The 20,811-nt window shown below is 49.5% G+C and overlaps 1 protein-coding gene across 3 annotated transcripts in view; it reads right to left on the bottom strand.

Moving 5' to 3' along the window:
- PRKAR1A (protein kinase cAMP-dependent type I regulatory subunit alpha) overlaps positions 1–20,811 on the bottom strand; it is a 459,354-nt gene that overhangs the window by 184,524 nt on the left and 254,019 nt on the right. For all 3 annotated transcript variants that reach the window (XM_069655075.1, XM_069655072.1, XM_069655074.1), the window contains exon 9: positions 13,814–13,935. In XM_069655075.1, coding sequence (XP_069511176.1) covers positions 13,814–13,935 — 122 coding nt within the window. The remainder of the gene's footprint in view (positions 1–13,813; positions 13,936–20,811) is intronic.

Below are 20,811 nucleotides of genomic sequence, written 5' to 3'. Positions count from 1 at the left end.
ATGCGGAAAGTGCAGCTAAGTGGTTTTTAATAGATTTAAACACCAAGCCTGAGTCTAGTAGGTGAGTCAGGTACAGAACAATTAGTGTGGGAGAGCAGTCAACTGGGTTGATGCTCCTTCCCCCTACACCAGATGACAAATCCTTTCCATTTGCTAGAATAACAGTGACGAGTGTTAGGCTTTCTAGCCTCCCTGAGAAGGTCTATGCATCTCTGCAGGAGTTGTAAATGTCCAAATTCTATGATCTCAGAAGCCAGGCTGCTAAGTTCATGGTCTGAGGCCATGGATGTAGTGTCCTGCCCTTGTCCTGTGACAGCATGTTGTACGGGCAGGAAAGTTTCACTGGAGATCGGGACATCTCCATCAAGTGAGCGAACCATGGCTGTCTGGACCACATAGGGGCCACCAATATCATGGTAACTTGTTCCTGGTGCATCTTGTGCACTATCTTGTTGAGAACGGCAGTCCGGGTAGGGGGAGGGGGAGCGTAAACAAATTTCCCTGACCATGGTATCGATAGACCGTTCCTCTTGGATTGGTTCTGGGGGTACCTGGAGGCGTAATCTTGGCATTGGGAGTTCTCCGGAGTTGCGAACAGATCTATTTCTGGGAATCCCCATTGTGTGAAGACATCGAAGACGATGTCTTCGTGTAACCGCCATTCGTACTCCAAGGGCAGAGGGAAGTCTCTGCTGAGTTCATCTGCTAGCAGATTGAGTTCTCCTGGTACATGCGACAGTATGAACATGTGTTTGAGAGCCCACTTCCAGATGTTCTGGGACAGCTTGGACAGTCCTGGAGAGTAAGTGCCCCCTTACTTGTTGAGGTAGTACATGGCTGTGGTGCTGTCCGTGAGGACCAGCACTGTCTTCCCTTGCAGGTGTGCCTGGAAGACTTTCAGTGCCTTGAACACAGCTAGTAGCTCCAGTAAGTTTATGTGCTTGGATGCTATGCTCGGAGTCCAAACGCTGGGAGCAGTCTGATGGGATAGGTGAGCCCCCCCATCCTGTGAGGAATGCGTCTGTGGTTAGAGTGGCTTCCACTGCGGGGGTGGCGAATGGTTCCCCTATTATCAGGTTTTCCTTCGACCACCACCGTAGCGAGAGAACCAAGGCCTGCAAGACCACCACTAGATCGTCCCATTGTCTGCTGGCCTGACACCACTGGCTGTTGAGCCACTCTTGCATTGGGCGCAGGCGCGCTTGAGGTACCAAATAAATACATGACGCCATCATTCCTAGTAAGCGCATTGCTTTGCGTACCGTCACCTTTCGACCGGCCACATATTGAGGGATCTGAAACAGCATGTTTAGGACCCTCTCGTTGGAGGGGAAGACGAGGCCGTCCTTTGTTCGAATTAGAGCCCCTAGGAATTGTTTGATCTGGCTGGGGTCTAAACTGGACTTCTTCTCGTTGATGGAGAAACCCAGTCGAAACAAAAGGTCTACAGTCTTTTGGGTATTTGAGAAGCAGGTTTCGTAAGAATTCCCCGTTATGAGCCAATCGTCCAGGTAAGGGTATACTGGGATGGACAACCTGCGCAGGTGGGCCGCTGCCACTGCCAGTACATTCGTGAATACCCTCGGCGCGGATGCTATGCCAAAGGGTAGCACTCTGAACTGGTAGTGTTTGCCCTCTATCATGAACCTGAAGCATTTCCTGTGCGCTGGCAACATTAAAATATGAAAGTATGCATCTTTCGTGTCCAGTGTTGTCATAATCTTCCTGTGAAAGCAAGGGGATTACCTCCTGTAGAGTCACCATACGAAACTTTTGAGGTTTGACAAATTTGTTCACTGGGCGCAGATCTAGTACAGGGCGCATGGTCAAGTCCTTTTTGGAGACAAGGAAGTACACTGAATAAATGCCTTCCGTTACCTGAGATAGAGGCACAACCTCTATAGCTCCTTTTTCTAGTAGTTGGTCCACTTCTTGAAGGATGGCGAGGTGTTCTGGTGACATGCGTCGTCCCCTTGGGGGTCTGTACGTAGGGAAACTGTTGAATTCTATACAGTAACCGTGGGCTATGGTTGATAGTACCCAGCGGTCTGATGTTATACCCTCTCATGCTGGAAGAAAGGATGTTAACTGGCCCCCGACCAGCGATGCATGGGAAGGGACTCGAATCTTCGGGTCATTTGGTGTTGGACGCTTGGGAACCTCTAGGGGTGGGACCCCGACCTCTTCCCTTGCCACGACGTTGTCCTCATTGGTTGTATTGTCCATTGGTGCCTTGGTTAGAGGACCAGTTACCTGCAGAGTATTGCTGCTGCTGGCGTTGGCCTCGAAAAAAAAAGCGTTTGTTGCCATAACCACGTTTTTTGGGAGGCCTTGAAATATGGTCTAGGGTTTTAGGGTTTTGATGGTGTCAAATTCCTTCTTTGCGGTCTCTAGTGCCTCATCCACCGCCTTGCCAAAGAGGTTGGCATCTTCTATAGGTTTGTTAATTAGAGATGCTTGTGTTTCAGGTTTAAAGCCTGAATTACATAGCCATAGATGGCGTTTGAGGAGGATTCCTTGGACTAGGGAACGGCCAGCCGTTTCTGCAGCATCAGAGTATTTTTAATGATGCTTTGGTTGACTAAGGTCCCTTCAGTAACTGTGGCTAGAAGCATAGTACGTAGGGGTTCCGGTACCTCCTCGATGTCCTTACGTAGTTGGCTCCATTGTGCATCTGCGTAACTTGCCAGCAAAGAGTTGTTGGCAATTCTTGCGGAAAAGGCAGACGAGGCTGTAATCCTCTTTCCTAGGGCATACAATTTTTTACCCTCTTTATCTGGTGGTGCCTCGCTAGTTGACAGCGGGACCCCTGCCCTTTTCCTTGCATTTGTCACCACTAAGGAGTCTGGTACAGAGTGGCCCCTGATGTATAACGGGTCCAATGGGGAAGGACTACATTTTTCTATCCTCGGGTTGACCCGTCTGATCAATGCGGGTGTTGATAGTGAAGGAATAATTTGTCTCTTTACTGAAGCGAGAAGGGGAATGGTTTGGCTGACAGGGGGTTTCTCCTTGATGATCTTTTCTACAAAGTCTATGTCAGGAGAAATTTCCCCAGTCTCGATTTCGAAATGTACTGCTGCCTTCCGTAGTAGTGCATTAAAGGTAGGTTGATCTTCTATAGGTGACGTATTCCTAATAGGTGAGTTTTTGGGGGGGCAGGTTTAGGGCGTCAGGGTCCGAAAACGCTGATGGGGACTGCCAGGGCTGTGAAGCGCCCTCTTCTGTGTCTTCTCCAAAGCCCCCCCCCCCCCCCCATCACCCATATCTGGGTTATCTTCAAAACATTCATCCTCCAGGTTTTGGCCCCTTCATTACCTAAGAATTCGTCATCCTCCTGAAAGTGGGGTCCCCTCCAGTGAGGTCATAAATCTACAGCCTCTTTGGGGGGGGGGGGGGGGTGGGAGAAATCAAACAGCCTAGGGTACTTGGCCCTGGGATCCTCCTGAAGTCCCTCTCTTGATCTCTTGGGTGTTGGAAGGTTCCGAGTCTCCATAAACCTCTCCATTTTGTCCATACAAAACTGGAGTCTCTCTAGGGTTTCATGAGGTACCCCAGAGCGGTCGGGGGGGGGGGGGGGAGCGGGTGGTGCGAGGGAGGGCCTTCAGTTTGAAAACGCTTCGACCTATCCCATAACGTCGAAGAAAGGTTCCCCTCGCCTTCTGAAAAGCCTTCTGGTAGGCTAGGAGTCCCTCTCGACTGAGGGGGCAGTTCCTTCCTTCTGACCTTTTCGGGATCTCCCAGGCCTTGTGAGCGGTGACCGATGTTTCTTTCGCCGTCCGTCTCTGGCTATCGGTGGAAATAATCCGCGCCAGGCTCTCAATTAAACTGTCTGTCGAGGGTACCTCCATCGTCGACGTTCCAGGCGTCGCTTGCTCTACGCCAACGGGCACTCTGACAGTGCGCATCGTCTGGCGGTTTAGTGATAGCGCCCTTATCTGGGGTCGCTAGTTGCGGTTGCGAGGGGGGCTTAACGGTCTAAGGAGGCCGCCGGTAGGACCTGCGTCTGTTGGCGCTAATGTTCTCTTCGTCTTCGACGAGGAAGAGCTGTGGGTCGTGCGTTTATGGGAGTTTGTGTGCGTCAGTGTCGCCGGGGTGTTCATCCCCTTAAGAAGGGTGTGAGCCGAGCTTGTCGGGGCCGGGGACAGACGAGGAGCGTGAACGCTCCTTAGAGAGGTCTACGACTTCCGAAACGGACGTCGGGTTATCACATTCCTCGTCACTTTCGGCGGCGGCGGGTGATGAATCAGACCTAGACATGGCGTAGGCTGCCCACCTTTTGACCCTGCGGTCTTTTAAAGTCTTCGGCTTAAGAAGCTGACAGGCCGCACAGCCGTCTTTGTGGTCGAGGGGCAAGCAACGGTTACACCATTTATGCTTGCCTTTCCAGGTAAACTTGCCCTTGCAAAACGGGCAAAACCTAAAGGGTGTCCTCTCCATAGCTGAGGAACCGATTGCATGCGACAACCCTGATGGAAAAGGAGGGGAAAGGGAAAGGCATTCTCAAAGAGAAACAATAAATGTCCCACAACCCCACTCTCCCTACTGTATTTAGCCGGCAAGGCCAGGCCACGTGTTCGGCGAATGCTGAACAACCTCCTCCGAAGGCACCGCCGTCGGAGAACTTGATCGGCATGAATAGCTTTGCCGCTACGATGCCAAAGGAGGGGTGTAAAGTAATAATATGGTTATAAGTTAAACGACCAAAGGTCGAATAATGTTTTGCAATGTCTCGAGGAGCTCCGCGTAAAGGCGACCAATATCTGGATGGAAAAAAACAATCAGAGGGACCTCGACGCGTGAGGGATTGTGGGTACACTGCACGTCACTATAGGGCTAGTGTTGCAGACACGCCTTGTCGACGTCCCCTTTTCGACTACGAAAAACAAAATGCAATACATGCAGTGACCACTGGATGTCGGACTATGCACAGCATGTGCTTCTAAGCAGATTAACACACATCAGAAACATATTTACAGGTAGGCATCAGTAATTACAGGTAGTAGGCAATACGATATGTACAAATGGCATAAAGACTGCCTGGCTGTGTTTGTCTGAAGCCTACGTTTTCAGCCATACAACGAAAGTGAAATTGACTTTACTTACATTTTGTAACTTTCTAGACCAAGCCCACACCATCTTACCACAGGGTGCTGGAGGGGTTACTTAGTATCCCCTTTGTCTAGTTTCTCATGTAACATTTTTATGTTACCCTTTCTACAATTAGTGGCTGGTGGGAGTGGTTTACTTTTTACTACCATTGTGTGTTTTTACCGTGGGCTGTGTTCGCAGCCAGAGTAAGGCACCCATGGGTGCCCATTTTGTCAAAATGGCCCAGTCTTCTTTTTTTGCCATTTCTTGTTGGAAAGGTCCTTCTTGAAATTTACTCTGCATGCCAAACCAGGTTCGGTCCCTTTGTTTTGTCTTTGGAGCGATTCACGAATGAAGCCCGCATCGGGCTCCAGTATGTCTGGCAGGAAGTGAGGGAGGTGCCCGAAACTCCGAGCTTAATCCCCTTGGTTACAAGAATGCACCCAAAGGTGATTGGCCGGCTGGCTGTCCAGCAATGACAGCCACCCTGCTGTGTAATTGACAGCTAGGTTGGAATGAATGGGAAAAACCTGCATAAAAGTAGAGTCTTTTTGGCTTGGAAGGCAGAGTCGATCACTGGACGAAGGAATCCGAAGAAGAATGTGGAAGAGACGCCTGCTGCAACTCCTGGACCGCTGGTTTGCACGATGAAGCCCTGCTGCTGTGCTGAAGCTTTGAATTCGGCCTCGACTAGAGAAACCCTGCAAGAACGACTTCTCCCCTTGAATTGGTGGGACCAATTAAGTCCAAAGTAAGCCCATCTGGACATCCTCTTAGAGCTGGCTGTACTTCCACTGCTGCTGGAACTGAAGTGCCAGGGAAAGGAACACCAGATTGTGTGCGTTGCTTTTATGTCAAACCCGAGCACAAGAAAGATCCTCCGGACTTCCCAGAAGCAGGACTGACCAAGCCTGAGCCACCTCAGAGTGTTGGACCCCAGATGCAAGGAAAGTCCAGACTGGTATCCGAGAACCACAGTGTTGCTATTTGCTATCAGACGCGAGGAGCTGAAACACAGAAGAACCGCTGAATTGAACTTTGCCAATTTCTGCCGCTGTTTCAGACAAAGTAGGGACCAACGCTCTAAACAACGCAATGTGTTGCCATTCATTTTAGTTCATCACACACACTTGTATGCACAGAGGTCATAAAGAGAAATATGTCTAAGAGTATCAACATTATTTTAATACAAAGAATAGTAACTGGTACATGTTCATTGAAAATACATAAAACTTTAAACTGTTTTAGGAAAGTGAAAAAGTTTGAAACACAAATGTTGCCAAAATTCAAAGAAAAAGCAGAGAAAATAAGAAACCAAGACACAAAAACCAATTCAAACAATCGTTTGTACTACTATAAAGGTAGGCTTAATAATACTCTGAAGTAGAACCAGAATATGGAACAAGTTACTTACCTGTAACGGTCTGGCATGGATTCACATGCTCATGAATATTCCCCCATCAGGCAGGGAATCCTCGGTAAAGGAAAAAAAAAATCAGTTTCACTTCTGAACTGTCTTTCTCCTAACAACCAATCACTGGTCTATGGGTCATACTGCCCCCAGCAAATGGACTGCCCTCTACCAGGCCCCTCCTCTTGCAGCCATCTTCAGATTTGGTAGCACGTAAAGTGGCACTAGGACCAAGAGAAGAGCCGCAGAGGAGTAGGTGGGAGGGTTTGCATGTGAATCCATTCAAGACCCATGCTGGAGAACAACAGTTACAGCTAAGTAACTTTTTCCTTCTCCAGCATGGGGTCTGGCATGGATTCACGTGCTCATGAATAAAGAATACATAGCAGTACACACATGCACAACCACAGGAGGGGGCAAGGCTCAACACGAGGCTCACCTTCAAGCAAACCGGTTGCGCAGCACTGCTTGGTCAACTCTGGACTCCTCCCTGCTCTCGATCCATCTCCCCTCCTGGAATACCGGGAGGCTGGTGAGCTCTTCCTCTGAGTAAATGTCCGTGGCCTGAGGACTTCAGTGCCCCCTACCCCCCTTTTCTGCGACAGGGAGACGGTTTCGGTGAAATGATGGGCATCACCTTCTCTGGAGTCTTTTCGATAGGCTGGAATGAGGACCCCCCCCCCCTCCTGGCAGGCAGGAATTAGAGGCTGTGCCCTGCAAATCCGCCCCAACGGCCTTCGCGAGGGATGCAGCTACTACGTCCATGGAGGTGTGGGCCTTCGTCTGATAAACATGGGCCTTCATGGTCCTGGCCAAGTCTGCAGCCTTTGCCTTGGGGGGGGGGGGGGGCCTGAGCCCTCTCCCCATTGGCCTTCTCCGTTGGGCCGGGTCTTCTCCAAAAGCTTACCCAGATGGTCCGACTTCCTCTTGAACTTGAGCGTTGGCTCGTGGCCGAAGCTGCTGGTGACGCTAAACTCGCCCTGGTCACCGAGGAGCCAGTTGCAATGGCGCTCCTGGAGGTAGTGGACTTGCAGTGCTTGGCTTATGTTAGGCCCCCACGGGAGGGACGCCACAAAGGTCTTAGAAGACTGCTCTGCTTTCTTCTCCTGGGCAGGGGAGGCATGCTGCCGGGACTCACCCGGAGCAGGGGCCTTGACCTGCAGCCACTCAAGCGTTTTCGTCGGTAGGCCTGCATGCGCAGCACCATCTCCCAACAAGCCACACAGTCCTCCACATGAGACTGGTCTGAATTTAGGCAGTAGAGGCACAGGTAATATCCATCGTCCGAAAAGACGTTCCGTAGGTTGCAGCCAGGACAAACCTTGAAGAGGCGCCGAGTCCTTCTCCTCTGCCATGACACACGTTGTAAGCCTCAAAGAAGCTTCTGGAATCCTCCAAGAAGAAACTCAACTAATGTCTACCCTTGAGGGACACAAAGAATCCAAAAACAGGTCCTCGTTGATCGGAAGGTTGATCGGTGGAGCTCGAGGCTCGATTGACTAAAAAAAAATAGTGTAAAACTTAGAGAAAAAAAATGTATTTGCAAGACGCAGTAAAAGCTTGAGAGCTATAGCACGAGGACTCCCTTTAACTAGCAGTAAAAATCTGAAGATGGCAGCCAGAGCAGGGGCTTGGGTAGAGGGCAGTCATTGGCTGGGGGGCAGTATGACCCAGAGACCAGTGATTGGTTAAGAGAAAGACCCTTCAGAAGTGAAACAGAATTTTTCTTTACCGAGGATTCCCAGCATGACGACAGGGAATATTCATGAGCATGTGAATCCTTGCCAGACCCCATGCTGGAGAACTATTAGTATGCTCCTGGAGTGTTTTGTTTTTCTGTGTTTTGTCGGCACGATCAATTAATGATCATCTCATTGGTCTGCCTAGTGGGTGTGACAAATCTAAACAATTTGGGTAGTACTTGCGTGTATATTGAATCAACGAGCACTAGTACACATTTTGGCATGCCGGTAGTTGCAGCATCCATGTTGAGCCTACCTTAGAGCAGGCAAGCCTAATGATCCTATGGGGGACAGAAAAGGATACAAGTGTATCAGTGTTTCAGACGCATAAGAGCCATTTTTTCTGCTAACCAATTTTAGAAAAAATTCCCACATAGTACTTTCCCCCGTACTTCAGACAGGGGTATGCAGAATGTGTGAAGGGGACTGCCGCTGACCTACCCATTGCAGAGCAGGAGTCCCCAGACGTCCTCCCTCTTGTCCCCAGGACTGAGGCTCAGGAACAGGATCTGCGAAGCTGTACAGGAACAGAAGCCAGCTGGAGCCATTTCTTCTAACCAGAGGTACTGTAAAGTCTAAGAACATACCTCTTGTTGTGTAACCTTACTTGCTCTCAGTTGGTTACCAAAGCTTTGCCACTCACCAGCCTCCAAGCGTTTGGCCTTTCATATGTTCTATTTTGTACAAGCATTTCTAAATATTGTGCAAGACTTTACCTGCAAAGAAGATCTTCAGCTCCCCTAGACATTCTGCAATTAACATTGGCTGTCCTGGCTCCCTGGGAAACTGTTCTTTACCTGTGACTCTGTGCTTTATCTCGTTAGGCAGAGTTTTCATGCAGTACCCTCTGGGACCACTACATGCAAACTTGGTATAAATCTGTACCACAGTTTTTGGTAGCGAGCTGAGCAGCCAGGCTTATCTCAAGAGGGAAGGTGAGCTTGTAAGGGTGTTACACAAGAATCTACAATGACAAGTATTCAGATAGACACTTAGACTCAAGGTTTCTTAGTAAAAAAACAATCATTTATAAAGCATTCACTAAATGAGGCAACCAATACCACACACAAGTTATACTACAATATTAATTACTAAGCAGTTGAGCTCCCTTGAAATATGAACCTATACCCAGGATGGCACTGAAAAGGTCTAAAAATCTCAGCGAGTGGCTCACACATGCTCGTCTGCCTAAGAAATCTACCAGAACAGGATTGTGGGACCTCGGAACACCGACAGGCCACCACCCTTGTGGCAATCGTACAGCCTGCAAATACACAAGAAAAATCAAATCCTTCAAAATTGAAGGCAAGGACTGGATGCTCAGGCAATTTACCAACTGTAAAACTCCTAACGAGGTATATGCCATTGAATGCCCATGCGGTTTACAGTATATAGGCCAAACGACAAGACCAGTACACAAACGCATCGGGGAACATCGCTCTAAAATAAGATGCCGCTCAACTTCAGCACCACTGGTCTCCCACTATGTGGAATTTAAACACACCCAGGAACAGTTGAAATGGTGGGTCCTTGATTAAATCCAATACACCTCAAACATCAAAAATGCTCTTAATTACAAAGAAGCGTGGTGGATGTTTAAACTGCATACAATTGAACATGGACTGAATGAAGCCCCAGCATCAGAAAACTACTATTAGAACTGTATCTCTCCCCCCCACCCTCGTACTTTGTCTCTATCCACATTTGGGATAGGTCCCAATCGATCTTGCCCATAGAGCTTCTCACATACTGTTATATGTTGCATCCTAGAGCGCGGCTCAGCCCAGGCCCCCCACTCCTGCTTTATTTACCCCTTTTGCCTTTGGCACACAGTAAAATACTGAGTAACTGTCATGCGCATTCAAGACACTTTAATATCAGGCTCGGATATACATATAGCCTGGCAAACTTGTACAGTACCTCTGATACCTGTAATACACGTCCGGATCTTCTGCCCGAGCTGCCTTCTCTCGGCCGGGCTTTTCCCGTAACGTGGGGCTTACAACTTTGTTGCTGATCGCTGTACGCAGGCGCGAGGAGACTAGTGGCTCTTCAATAGGGATTCTACTTACACTGTCCCTCAGCCACTAACTCCCCACGCATGCGTAGCGCCAGCCTTGCTCCTTTGGTTGGCGCACACACTGCTCCTTAGCACAGGCGCATATCCATATATTCCAGCCTAGCGTTCTTGCAGGCTGGACGAACCTTCGCGGCAGTCAGCAGCACTTAAGGCAGCTACATCCACGGACTACATGTAAGTAAGTTGCTCTCCCTTAGGGGTCCCACTCTGGTTAGCCCCAATAATATACCGGTGGTTAACTCTTTGTCCGCTGGTAGCCTGCTCAATACAGCATTTCGCCTTCTTTTTAGATGCACCATACAATGAAGGCTTTTCGGGCTCCATGACCGTCCTTCTAGACACACAGACCCTTCCACGCCCAAGTCCCATGCCTATCCGCCTCCAACTGAGCTGGTTTACCATAGGTATGTTAAATTTTTGATACTATTGATGAGATTGTACTTTCTTGTGTTCTAATAACCTTTGCCTTTTACAAACTATTGAGAGTATTCTGTATGCTAACGGTAATGTATTAATGTCCCCACTACCATTGTTGATAAAGTCACCTGTGGGTGTAGGTTGTGTCTGTGGGCCACCCCAAAAGAGCCTTGTCTGATCCAGAATCAGAGTGTACAGTATTGAAGTGCATTTGTGTGTTACTAGTATATTGCTCCCTTCTAAAGAAGGCTTTATAACTGATTGATAAAATAATAATTGTTTATGCAAGAAACTTTGAATGTAAGTTTATTTGAATACCTGTAGCTGTGACTCTCTAACTCCACTACTGCTCACATTTCCTCTCTTGACATAAGCCTGGCTGCTCAACACGCTACCAAAACTGTAGTACAAGCTTATAGCAAATGTTGGGTTGCCTATACCTGTAGTCAGTTGCTTGTAGTGTTCCCAGAGGGTACTGCATTCAAACCTTGCCCAACGGTGGTCTTCTTTAAAGATAAGTGGTGAGAAATGCAAGTACTATCCTAATCCAACAAATGACCGATTACAAGTACACTTATCGGATGCTAAATTGGGTTCCATTTTACTAGGACTACGCTACTCTTTTGTTAAGAAATTTAATGGGGAATACGCTGTCACGATTCCTGCCCCCTGGCATATCAGGCTGGAGCCGGGTCACGGCCACCTAGTCGGCCCTTAAGGGCCTCTCCATCTTCCCAGACACCTACTTGGACTCAGACTTGGCGCCTTTGGCACCAAGCTCTCACACAGTCCTGAGATCCACTTAGTATTGTACTTGCAATATATTATGGGGCAATGGATGCCCCCATGTAATTCAGTTCCTTGAACTGGATGAGCGGTCTAGTCTTTCGGGTGTGGCTCAGCCCAGGGATACCTACAGACTATTTAAACCACACCCGGTCTGAGAAACATGCTTTGCGTTTCTCTGCGCCTGCAGCGTGACACTCACTGTGCTCGGATCACCTGAAGAGGCCCACTTCTTTCTTCAGCACCAGCAAGAATAAGAACTTCGTTGCCAATACTCACCACGAAGAGCATCCAACTTCTGGCCAGCTCTTCCCAGTCTTGTGGATTCCTATGGCAGAGTCATCTCCATCTCGGCACGCCGCGCCCTACCAAAGGGGAGAAGAATGTAAGAAAAGACGTTAGTAAGCATTTTGCAATACTTAGCTCTCTCGAATTTGCAAATAGAGTTTAATCCTTACCTGAACTCCCATCGATCGGAAAACTTCTGCTCCGGAGCATCACGCCGATCTGAAAAAGGGGAAAAGACACATCAGGTTAGCGCAAAACATTTAAGAGGCGCAGCACATCGCGCTTTCTCACTGCAGCTCATCATCTCAGCTCGCTTCCATGCTGGGTTACTGCGGCACCTAAAAGGACACAGAAAAGACAAACATTGGCTAGTGCTAAGGAAGCCAATAAGCATCACTCCGCATTACTACTTACTTCAGCAGCGCATCACCATCCTCAAGCCCTTGATCACCTAAGGAAAGAAAGACAGTATTAAAGGGACTAGAGCCATCAGAACTTTTGTAAGACTCATTCCAATTACCGGTCGGGCTGAAGCCGCAGCAAGCCCTGTCCGCCGGGCTCGTGCCAGTGAAGCAACTAGGCACCCTCCAGCCCGCTTCGCCCAACACACCCCTGCCTCGTAGGCATGACGGAGAGCGCCCGACATCAAAAAACAAGGTGAGGAGAGGTCCGGGGGAAAGTTGGGACCCTGGAATAAAAGGGGGGCCAGACAAGCAGGACCAATAGGGAATTTACCTCTGATAATACTGTGTTACAGGACCAGTGCTTGGTTGAGCAAGTCCAGGGAAGGGTTCGAAGTGGTCAGAGGTCCGGACCGGCTGAGTGGCGTCCCCGTGGATATCAGGTGAGCGTTACATACACTCAGTGAGTAACAGGACAAACATACCTGAATTACAGGTACAACTCCACCATTAGCAAGTCACATTTAAGGTTGGGTGAAATTGATATTTAAATAAACCCAGAAGAAACAAAATTTAAAATCAGCAATCACCTGGGTGTGGGTGACCAACTACTCACAATTTAAAATCTATTTCATAAATTGTTCAATTGGTGGAGGATTGTGCAACTGATCCAAGGATTGAAATTCATATAACTGAGCATTTACAACAACCAATAATAACTATTGTAAGAGTGAAGTAGATGCAGAATTAACGATCTCAGCCATATTATTGCTACTTGTTTTTTCACATTTTTTTTACTTGGTCTTGTTCCCCATTGTCGTCCTTGCACCATCAACATTCGATTTACCATACAACAATATTGAAGCTCAACTGTACTTGACTCAAAAATGGAAAATGGTATTAATTTTAGGAATATTGATAAATGTCAATTTCAAATTGTATTCATATTTTTATTTCAATCATATCAAATGTCAGACAATGTATGTTCGAAAAATGTTTAAATTAATTTATGTAAATGTCATTTGATTATGCGCAGTTGTAAAGTCTTCAAAACGTCCAACAGTTGAAAAAACATGTCGGCTGTGCGCAACCATGCTATGAACAACCAATGAGAAAACTACCAATAAACATCTTAGAATATTACAAGAATAAGTCTTTGTGTACATAATTAAATCAAGAGAAGCGCATAACCCAGTAAGCAATAAAATGATAGTCTCATCACAAAGAAACTATCAGTTTTCCCACAGGCTTCTGCACTTCTCCAGTTAGTGTTTCTCCATTGCCATCAGCAGTAAACAAAAGGAGTCCTATACTGTGTGCTGCAACAAGAGATGCAAATTGTTATATTCACAAGCTTAAGCTATGAAGTTAAGGATCGTTTGGATGACCCACTCGTTATTTGGTTGGCAATACAAAATACAATCTAGGGAATTCTAGATTTCAAAACAATCACAGGCACACAGTTACTTTTGAAGGAAGGAGATTGAAGCATTTGGAAAAAAAACACTAGTCTGTTGCCAACATACACAGGCTTTGACAATTTGCAGCCATTTTATAAAATCTTTTAAAGACTAACCAGATTGTGACCGGGACTCACCTCCAATATGATAAAGAACTCATCGCCCGGTTCTCCCTGCACCACAATCTTTTGGCCATCTTCAAACTGAACTGGCTCCAATGCATCAGCTACTGTGAGGCGCTCCCACTTATCCAGAGATTCTGGTGGAAACAATCAGAAAATGAACAGTAGAAGCCCAGTTATATGTAGTTATTTGTAATGCATGCATAACAAAGCATTTAAACTGTATGCAGGAAAATAAGACAAATTAACAGTGACATTTTTGCTTTGAGTAAAGGAAGCATTTGAGTTTTTCAAGCACTGTGAAAGCAGAACATAGTGATGCAAGCACAAGACATTGTTGGGTGTTGGAGGGGTTTAGCAGGAAGCTGTGGATCGGAGGGAACACCATTTGAAGGGGTGGGGGTTCCCAGTAAAATTTCATTATGGCGACAAGGACAGCTGCCACACTGGAGCCCAGCATGGTAGTCCCATGGTAAGGTGCGCAAATAAAAATGTAGACTATTGGTGGCCTATGCAAGTCTTCATATGGTGGGGGTTCTGACATTGCACACATGTGCTTTGAATATCTTTAATAACTAGGAGTAAGTTGTAAAGAGGCATATATTGGATTGTCAGGCAGGCTGCTAGGTGAGGGATGAGATAGGTCTTTGGTTTGAAACAAGCTTATTTACCAAGTTTGAAACCCCAATATCAAAAATATAGGTTTAAAGAACTGCGAATATATGGGATACATTACTCACTGTAATCGTATTTGATGCTTGCATTTGCTTACATTTACATGCTATGTATAGGCCGACATCTAGTGGTAGTCGCAGAGTATTACATTATTTGTATTCAAAACTCGAACAGGGACGTTGACTGGGCGTGTTAGTAATACTATCCCTAGTGCGATGTCCACTGTACCCATGGTCCATCATGCGTTGAGGTCCCTCAGATTGTTTTGTTTCTACTCTGAGGTTGCATGAAGTGTAGCGCGAGTACAGACGTAATAAAGCAGATAAGCAGCGATAAAGCCAGAAATACATCTATGTACCTTCTACACCAGAGGGCGGGGGGGGAGAAGGGCTTATGTGAATCTAAGCAGATACATTACTCACCTTAATTGTATGTGATGCTTGTATCCCTTCTGAGGCTTGTGGATCTGCTTAGATCAACTGCTAGGATGACTACCAAGCAGTCTGGAGAAGGAGGTGGGTTGTGCGAATGTACAGCTGCAAACAGATGTTTCAGCACTGCTTGTCCCGGTATTGTACAAAAAGACTAAACGGTTGCATGAAAAAAAGTTCTAAAAATGCTACCACCAAAGGTTCGAACACCAAAAGTTTGAACACCTTTGGTGGTAGCATTGCAGAAAAAAAAATAGTTACGGGGGAGTCCCCGCAACACCCCGCTCACTATACTTTGCAGTATAGTGAGTGGGAGTTGCAGGGGGAAACCCCTGCAGCCACCATAAAAGAAAAAATATTCTCAAAAAAAGGACCAGACCCTGCGGCGGCGGTTCCCAATCACAGAAGTTAAAAGGGAACTGGCGCCACAGGGACTCAGCGTAAAGAAAAAGGTAAGGGGGTGCGTCATGAGTGTGTTGTGGGTGGGGGTGCGTTCGCATGAGAAAGGTGCAAACTTTTGGTGGTTGGTACCTTTCTCATGCTAACTTTCCGGCCGGGGCAAAATCAGCAGGGTTCGGATCACGTAGATCCTTGTCCCACCTGGATTTAATTTGCTTTAGAATGCGTGTTAATGCTGAGTACAGGTATGTATGGAACTCCAAGTAGCTCCTTTGCAAATAGCGTCTAGAGAGGTGTTTTCAATAGATACCAAACTAGCTCCTGTACCTCTGGTAGAGTAAGCCCTTGGTGAGAAAGGCAGGGTTTTCTTCAAGAATAGCAGAGCTGTATGCACAAACTATCAATTTGGAGATGGCGTTCTTTGAAGTGTGATCACCTCCCTGCTTGGTGCTATGGAGACAAGCAGTTGATCTGTCTTCCTTCGCGGCTTTGTCTCGTTTACATTTATTATGAATATTATGTTTATTCTTCATCCCCTCTCATACTGAGACTCCCAGCACGTTTTGCTTGACTTCTGGACCTTTTTCTTTAAATCCTGTGGAGCCGGTTTCCACTTATTCATCCTTGTGGGCTATCTTATGGAACACTATTCTTTGTATTCTACCTCTACTATGGAGTTTGTCTGCTCCATAGCTCTTAAAAAAGCATCTGTGCTTTATTACTGCAGCACACAGCTGCTTATGGGCAATGTTGCTGGGGATCCTCATGATCCTCCTTCAAGATACCTTTTCTATATCCTCAAGTAACTACGGTTACTAAGGATAGAGAGATGGAACAAGTTACTTACCTGTAACTGTTGTTCTCCAGCATGGGTCTGGCATGGATTCACATGCTCATGAATATTCCCCGTCAGGCTGGGAATCCTCGGTAAAGAAAAAATCAGTATCCGTTTCGTTTCTGATCTGTCTTTCGTAGTAGTAACCAATCACTGATCTCTGCGTCATAATGACCACAGCCAATGACTGCCCTCTAAGCCCCGCCTCTGGCAGCCATCTTCAGATTTGGTAGCACGTGAAGACGCAGTATAACCACGCGAAGAGCCGCAGAGGGGTAGGCGGGAGGGTTCACATGTGAATCCATGCCAGACCCATGCTGGAGAACAACAGTTACAGGTAAGTAACGTGTTCCTTCTCCAGCATGGGGTCTGGCATGGATTCACGTGCTCATGAATATAAGAATAAATAGCAGTACACACATGCACAACCACGGGGGGTGGCAAAAGGCTCAACATTAAGCAATACAAAAAAATTCAACAGTAAGCATCTCTTACCTCCTCACCAGGCTCACCTTAAGCGAACAGGTTGCGCAGCACTGCTTGGCCGACCCTGGACTCCTCCCTTGAATCCCGATCGACGCAGTAGAATCTCGTGAAGGTGTGCGTCGACCTCCACGTAGCAGCCCTGCAGATGTCCAGCAGGGGCACACCAGATAAGAACGCCGTAGTAACAGCGATCGCTCTGGTCGAATGGGCTCTCGGACGGCCTGGCAGCAGTCGGTTAGCCAACCGGTGGCAGTGCATGATGCAGCCGGAGAGCCATCTGGAAATAGAAGACTTCGAGAGAGCCTTCCCTTGATTCACAGGTCCAAAGTTCAGGAACAGCTGTGATGTCCTCCGGAAACTCTTTGTGCGGTCCACGTAGAACTTCAGCGCTCTAGCCACATCCAGCGAGTGCAAAGTCCTCTCGGCCGGCGACGAAGGAGACGGGAAGAAAACAGGTAACACCAAGGGCTCGTTAAGATGCAAGTCCGACGGCACCTTGGGCATAAAGGAGGGGTGCGTCCTAAGCACCACCCTCGAGGCATGGAAAGTCAAGTACGGTGCTTTGCAGGATAGGGCCTGGATCTCTCCCACTCGTAATGCGGAGGTAATGGCCACCAGGAATGCAGTCTTCCACGACACAAACTTCATCGGTGCAGAGTGCATCGGCTCGAATGGGGACCCCATGAGCCTGGTCAGCACCATTTTAAGTTCCCACGCCGGGGCTGGGGCCTTCACCGGCGGGAACGACCGGAACAGTCCTTTCATAAACTCTTACCAGTCGATGGGACCACAGGGACGTCCGTCATGTGGTTCTGGTATATCTGGAGATCGCCGCCAGATGAATCTTAATGGAGGCATGGGCTAGCCCAGCCTTTGCCAGCGATAGCAGGTACGGCAGCACTTGAGGGGCCGTAATCCGTAGGGGGTTGATCTTCTGTGCTCGGCACCAGATAGAGAACCTCTTCCACTTATGACCGTAGCATTTGAGAGTCGAGGACGCCCTGGCCTTTGCAAGAACCTCTGCAATCGGCCGGTATATCGTAGCCTCCAAACTCTAGCGCTGCAGGAGCCAAGCCTGCAGGTTCAGCGACGCCGGGTCGTGGTGGAAGATGGCGCCTCCTTCTCTGGAGAGAAGGTCCACGTCCGCCGACAGCTTGATGGGAGGGGACGTTGACAAGTCCAGAAGGTCCAGGAACCAGATCTGCCTCGGCCACGCCGGTGCGACGAGGATCATCCTGCACCGGGACCTCTTGAGCTGGCTGATGAGTCGAAGCAGCAACGGCAACGGAGGGAACGCATACAGGTATAGGCCGTCCCAGAGGAACGAGAACGCATCGCCGATGCTTCTCGGCTGGGGAAACCTGCTGGCGAACCTCTTGCACTTAAGAGTTCGTCGCTGTTGCGAACAGGTCGATTTGGGGTTTGCCCCATCGTCGGAAGAGTTGATCCACCTGATCCTGGCGCAGTTCCCACTCGTGACACGCGCGCAGCTCCCTGCTGAGCGAGTCGGCGATGGTGTTGCTTTCTCCTGCCAGGTGGAAGGGAACCAGGAACATCCCCTGGGCGACCGCCCAGTGCCACAGATCCTGTGACTCCTTGGATAGGGCTGGGGATCTGGTGCCTCCCTGCTTCCGTATGTAAAACATTGTCGTGGTGTTGTCCGTGAAGATCCGCACCACCTTGCCCTTGAGCGACGGGAGGAACGATTTGAGAGCCCAGAACACGGCTCGGAGTTCCAGGACGTTGATGTGCAGGAGCCTCTCCTCCGGGAGCCAGAGGCCTCTTGCGTGGAGATCTCTGGTGTGGACGCCCCAACCTTCCAGGGAGGCGTCCGTCGTCACCGTCTCCTGGTGCACCGGCGTCTGAAAGTCCTTGCCCGCCGTGAGGTGCACTCGAACGCCCCACCACTGAATCGCCCGCCGGAACACCTCGTTGAGGGGGACCCTGTCTTCGAAGGTGCCCGTCGCCTGCATCCAACGGGCGTCGAGAAATTCTTGAAGAGGGCGCATCTGTAGTCTGCAGAGGCGCACCAGGTAGATGCAAGAGGACATCATCCCCAAGAGGGACTTGCTGGACCTCACCCTGGCCACGTCCGTGGCTAGCAGGCGCTGCACTTTGCCTAGAATGGTCTTCGTCCGTTCTTCCGACGGGGCCGCCAGGCGCCTCACTGTATCGAGCTTCGCTCCCAGAAACAGGGCCACCTGCGACGGCACCAGGTGGGACTTTGGGTAGTTTATGGGGAATCCCAGGTCTGTGAGTAGCTGGATGGTCCTCGCAGTGTGTTCGACGGCGAGTTCCCTCGTCCTTGAGCGGATGAGCCAGTCGTCCAGGTAGGGGTAGACGTGAATCCCCTGTGGGCGCAGCCGTGCCGCCACTGGTTCTAGGCACTTGGTAAAGACCCTGGGGGCCGACTTCAATCCGAACGGCAGTGCTCTGAATTGGTAGTGGCGTCCCTGGACGACGAACCCGAGGAACTTTCGGTGACTTTTGAGGATGGGAACGTGGAAGTATGCATCCTCCAGGTCCAACGACGATAGAAAGTCGCCTTCCTCCAGCTGTCCCAGTACGTGCTGGAGGGTGACCATCCTGAACTTTTGTGATCTGATGTATTTGTTCAAACGACGAAGGTCCAGGATGGGGCGCCAGCCGCCCGTCTTCTTCCTGACGAGGAAGTACCTTGAGTACACCCCGGAGCCTCTTCGGGACAAGCTCGATGGCGCCTTTCCTGAGCATCGCCCATACTTCCAACAGCAGTTGCGGGACGTGATTTTTCTTCCTGGCCACAGGTGGAACGTGAGGGCACTTCTTCAGGAATTCGATAGAGTGTCCTCTTGCCAGGGTATCCAGCACCCAACGGTCGGTGGAGATGGACTTCCACACGCCGACAAAATTCGTCAGCCGGCCTCCCACCGGGGTACTTCGGTGGGGGCCCGAGACCACGGCCGGTTCAGTCCTGCTTGGAGGTGGTGGCCTTGCCGCCCTGGCCACCTTGCCAACGGCTGCGAGGCGCTCCCTGCTTGCCGCGACCCCTGTAGGCCTCCTGAGACGAGGAGCGTGCCGCCTGGCGGTAGGACGAGCCACCGCTGGATCCCTTGGAGGCACCTTGTCTGCCTCCGGAGCTCCGAAAGGGCCGTCGTTGCTGAAGGGCTCCTAGGGCGCGGGCCGTCTCCGTTTTTATGGCTTGGAGGGATTCATCCACCGCCTTCCCGAACAAGTTGCTGCCGTCGAACGGCATGTCCAACACCCTGGTCTGGACGTCCTGACGGAAGTCGGTCGCCCGGAGCCAACCCCGTCGTCGTAGGCAAACACCGTTGCCCATCTGGCGTAACCCGGTATCGGCAATATCGGTTGCCACCATTATGGCGTGGTCCGACGCCACCTCGCCCTCTTCCGCTTTGATCGTCGTCACCGCCGACGAAATGACCCGCCGCCCCATGGCGTCCAACTTCTTTCCCTCGCCGTCCGGCGGGGAATTCGACGTCGAGGCTCCCGACCCCGCCGCTTTCTTCGCCGCCGCCGAGACATGAGCGAGTCCCGATTTAGCCAATGACCGTAAATACGGAATAACTTGGGACCGTGAGAATGGCACCAAATAGTAAAGCGCTTCCATTTGTGTCCGTAGCATTTTAAAGTAGATGACGCCCTGGACTTGGCGAGAAGCTCTATGCAGTCCGCCGGAAGATCGTAGCCACCGAACTCTGAGCCTGAAGGCCTGGCTCCTGCAGCATTAGAGACCCCGTGTCGTAGTGAAGAATGCTGCCTCCTTCCCTGGCAAGAAGATCCGCGACCACTGGCAGCTTGACTGGCGGTGAGGCCAACATGCTGACAAGGTCTGGGTCCCAGATCGGTCTCTGCCACGCTAGTGCGACGAGAATCATCCAGCACTGCGAGTTGATGGATGACTCGAACAAGCAACAGAGGGAATGCATACAGAAAACAGGCCTTCCCAAGGGAATGAGAATGCAACCCCCTTTCTCCCTGGCTGGGGGAACTTGCTGCTGTACATTCGGCACTTGGTGCTCATCACTATCAAACAGATTGATCTGGGAATTGTCCCATTTGAGGAAAAGTTAGTCCACTTGATCCTGTCGAAGCTTCCACTTGGCAAGAGCGTAGCTCCCTGCCGAGGGAGTCTGCAACAGTGTTTTTTACTCCTGCCAGGTGAAACGGGATGAGGAATATCCCCT

This window comes from Ambystoma mexicanum, chromosome 3q (assembly GCF_040938575.1).
Source record: "Ambystoma mexicanum isolate Mex_15411 chromosome 3q, UKY_AmexF1_1, whole genome shotgun sequence".
In the NCBI taxonomy this organism is placed as follows: Eukaryota; Metazoa; Chordata; class Amphibia; order Caudata; family Ambystomatidae; genus Ambystoma; species Ambystoma mexicanum.
Note: the sequence above shows the minus strand (reverse complement) of the source record. Positions and strands in the feature narration are given on the sequence as shown.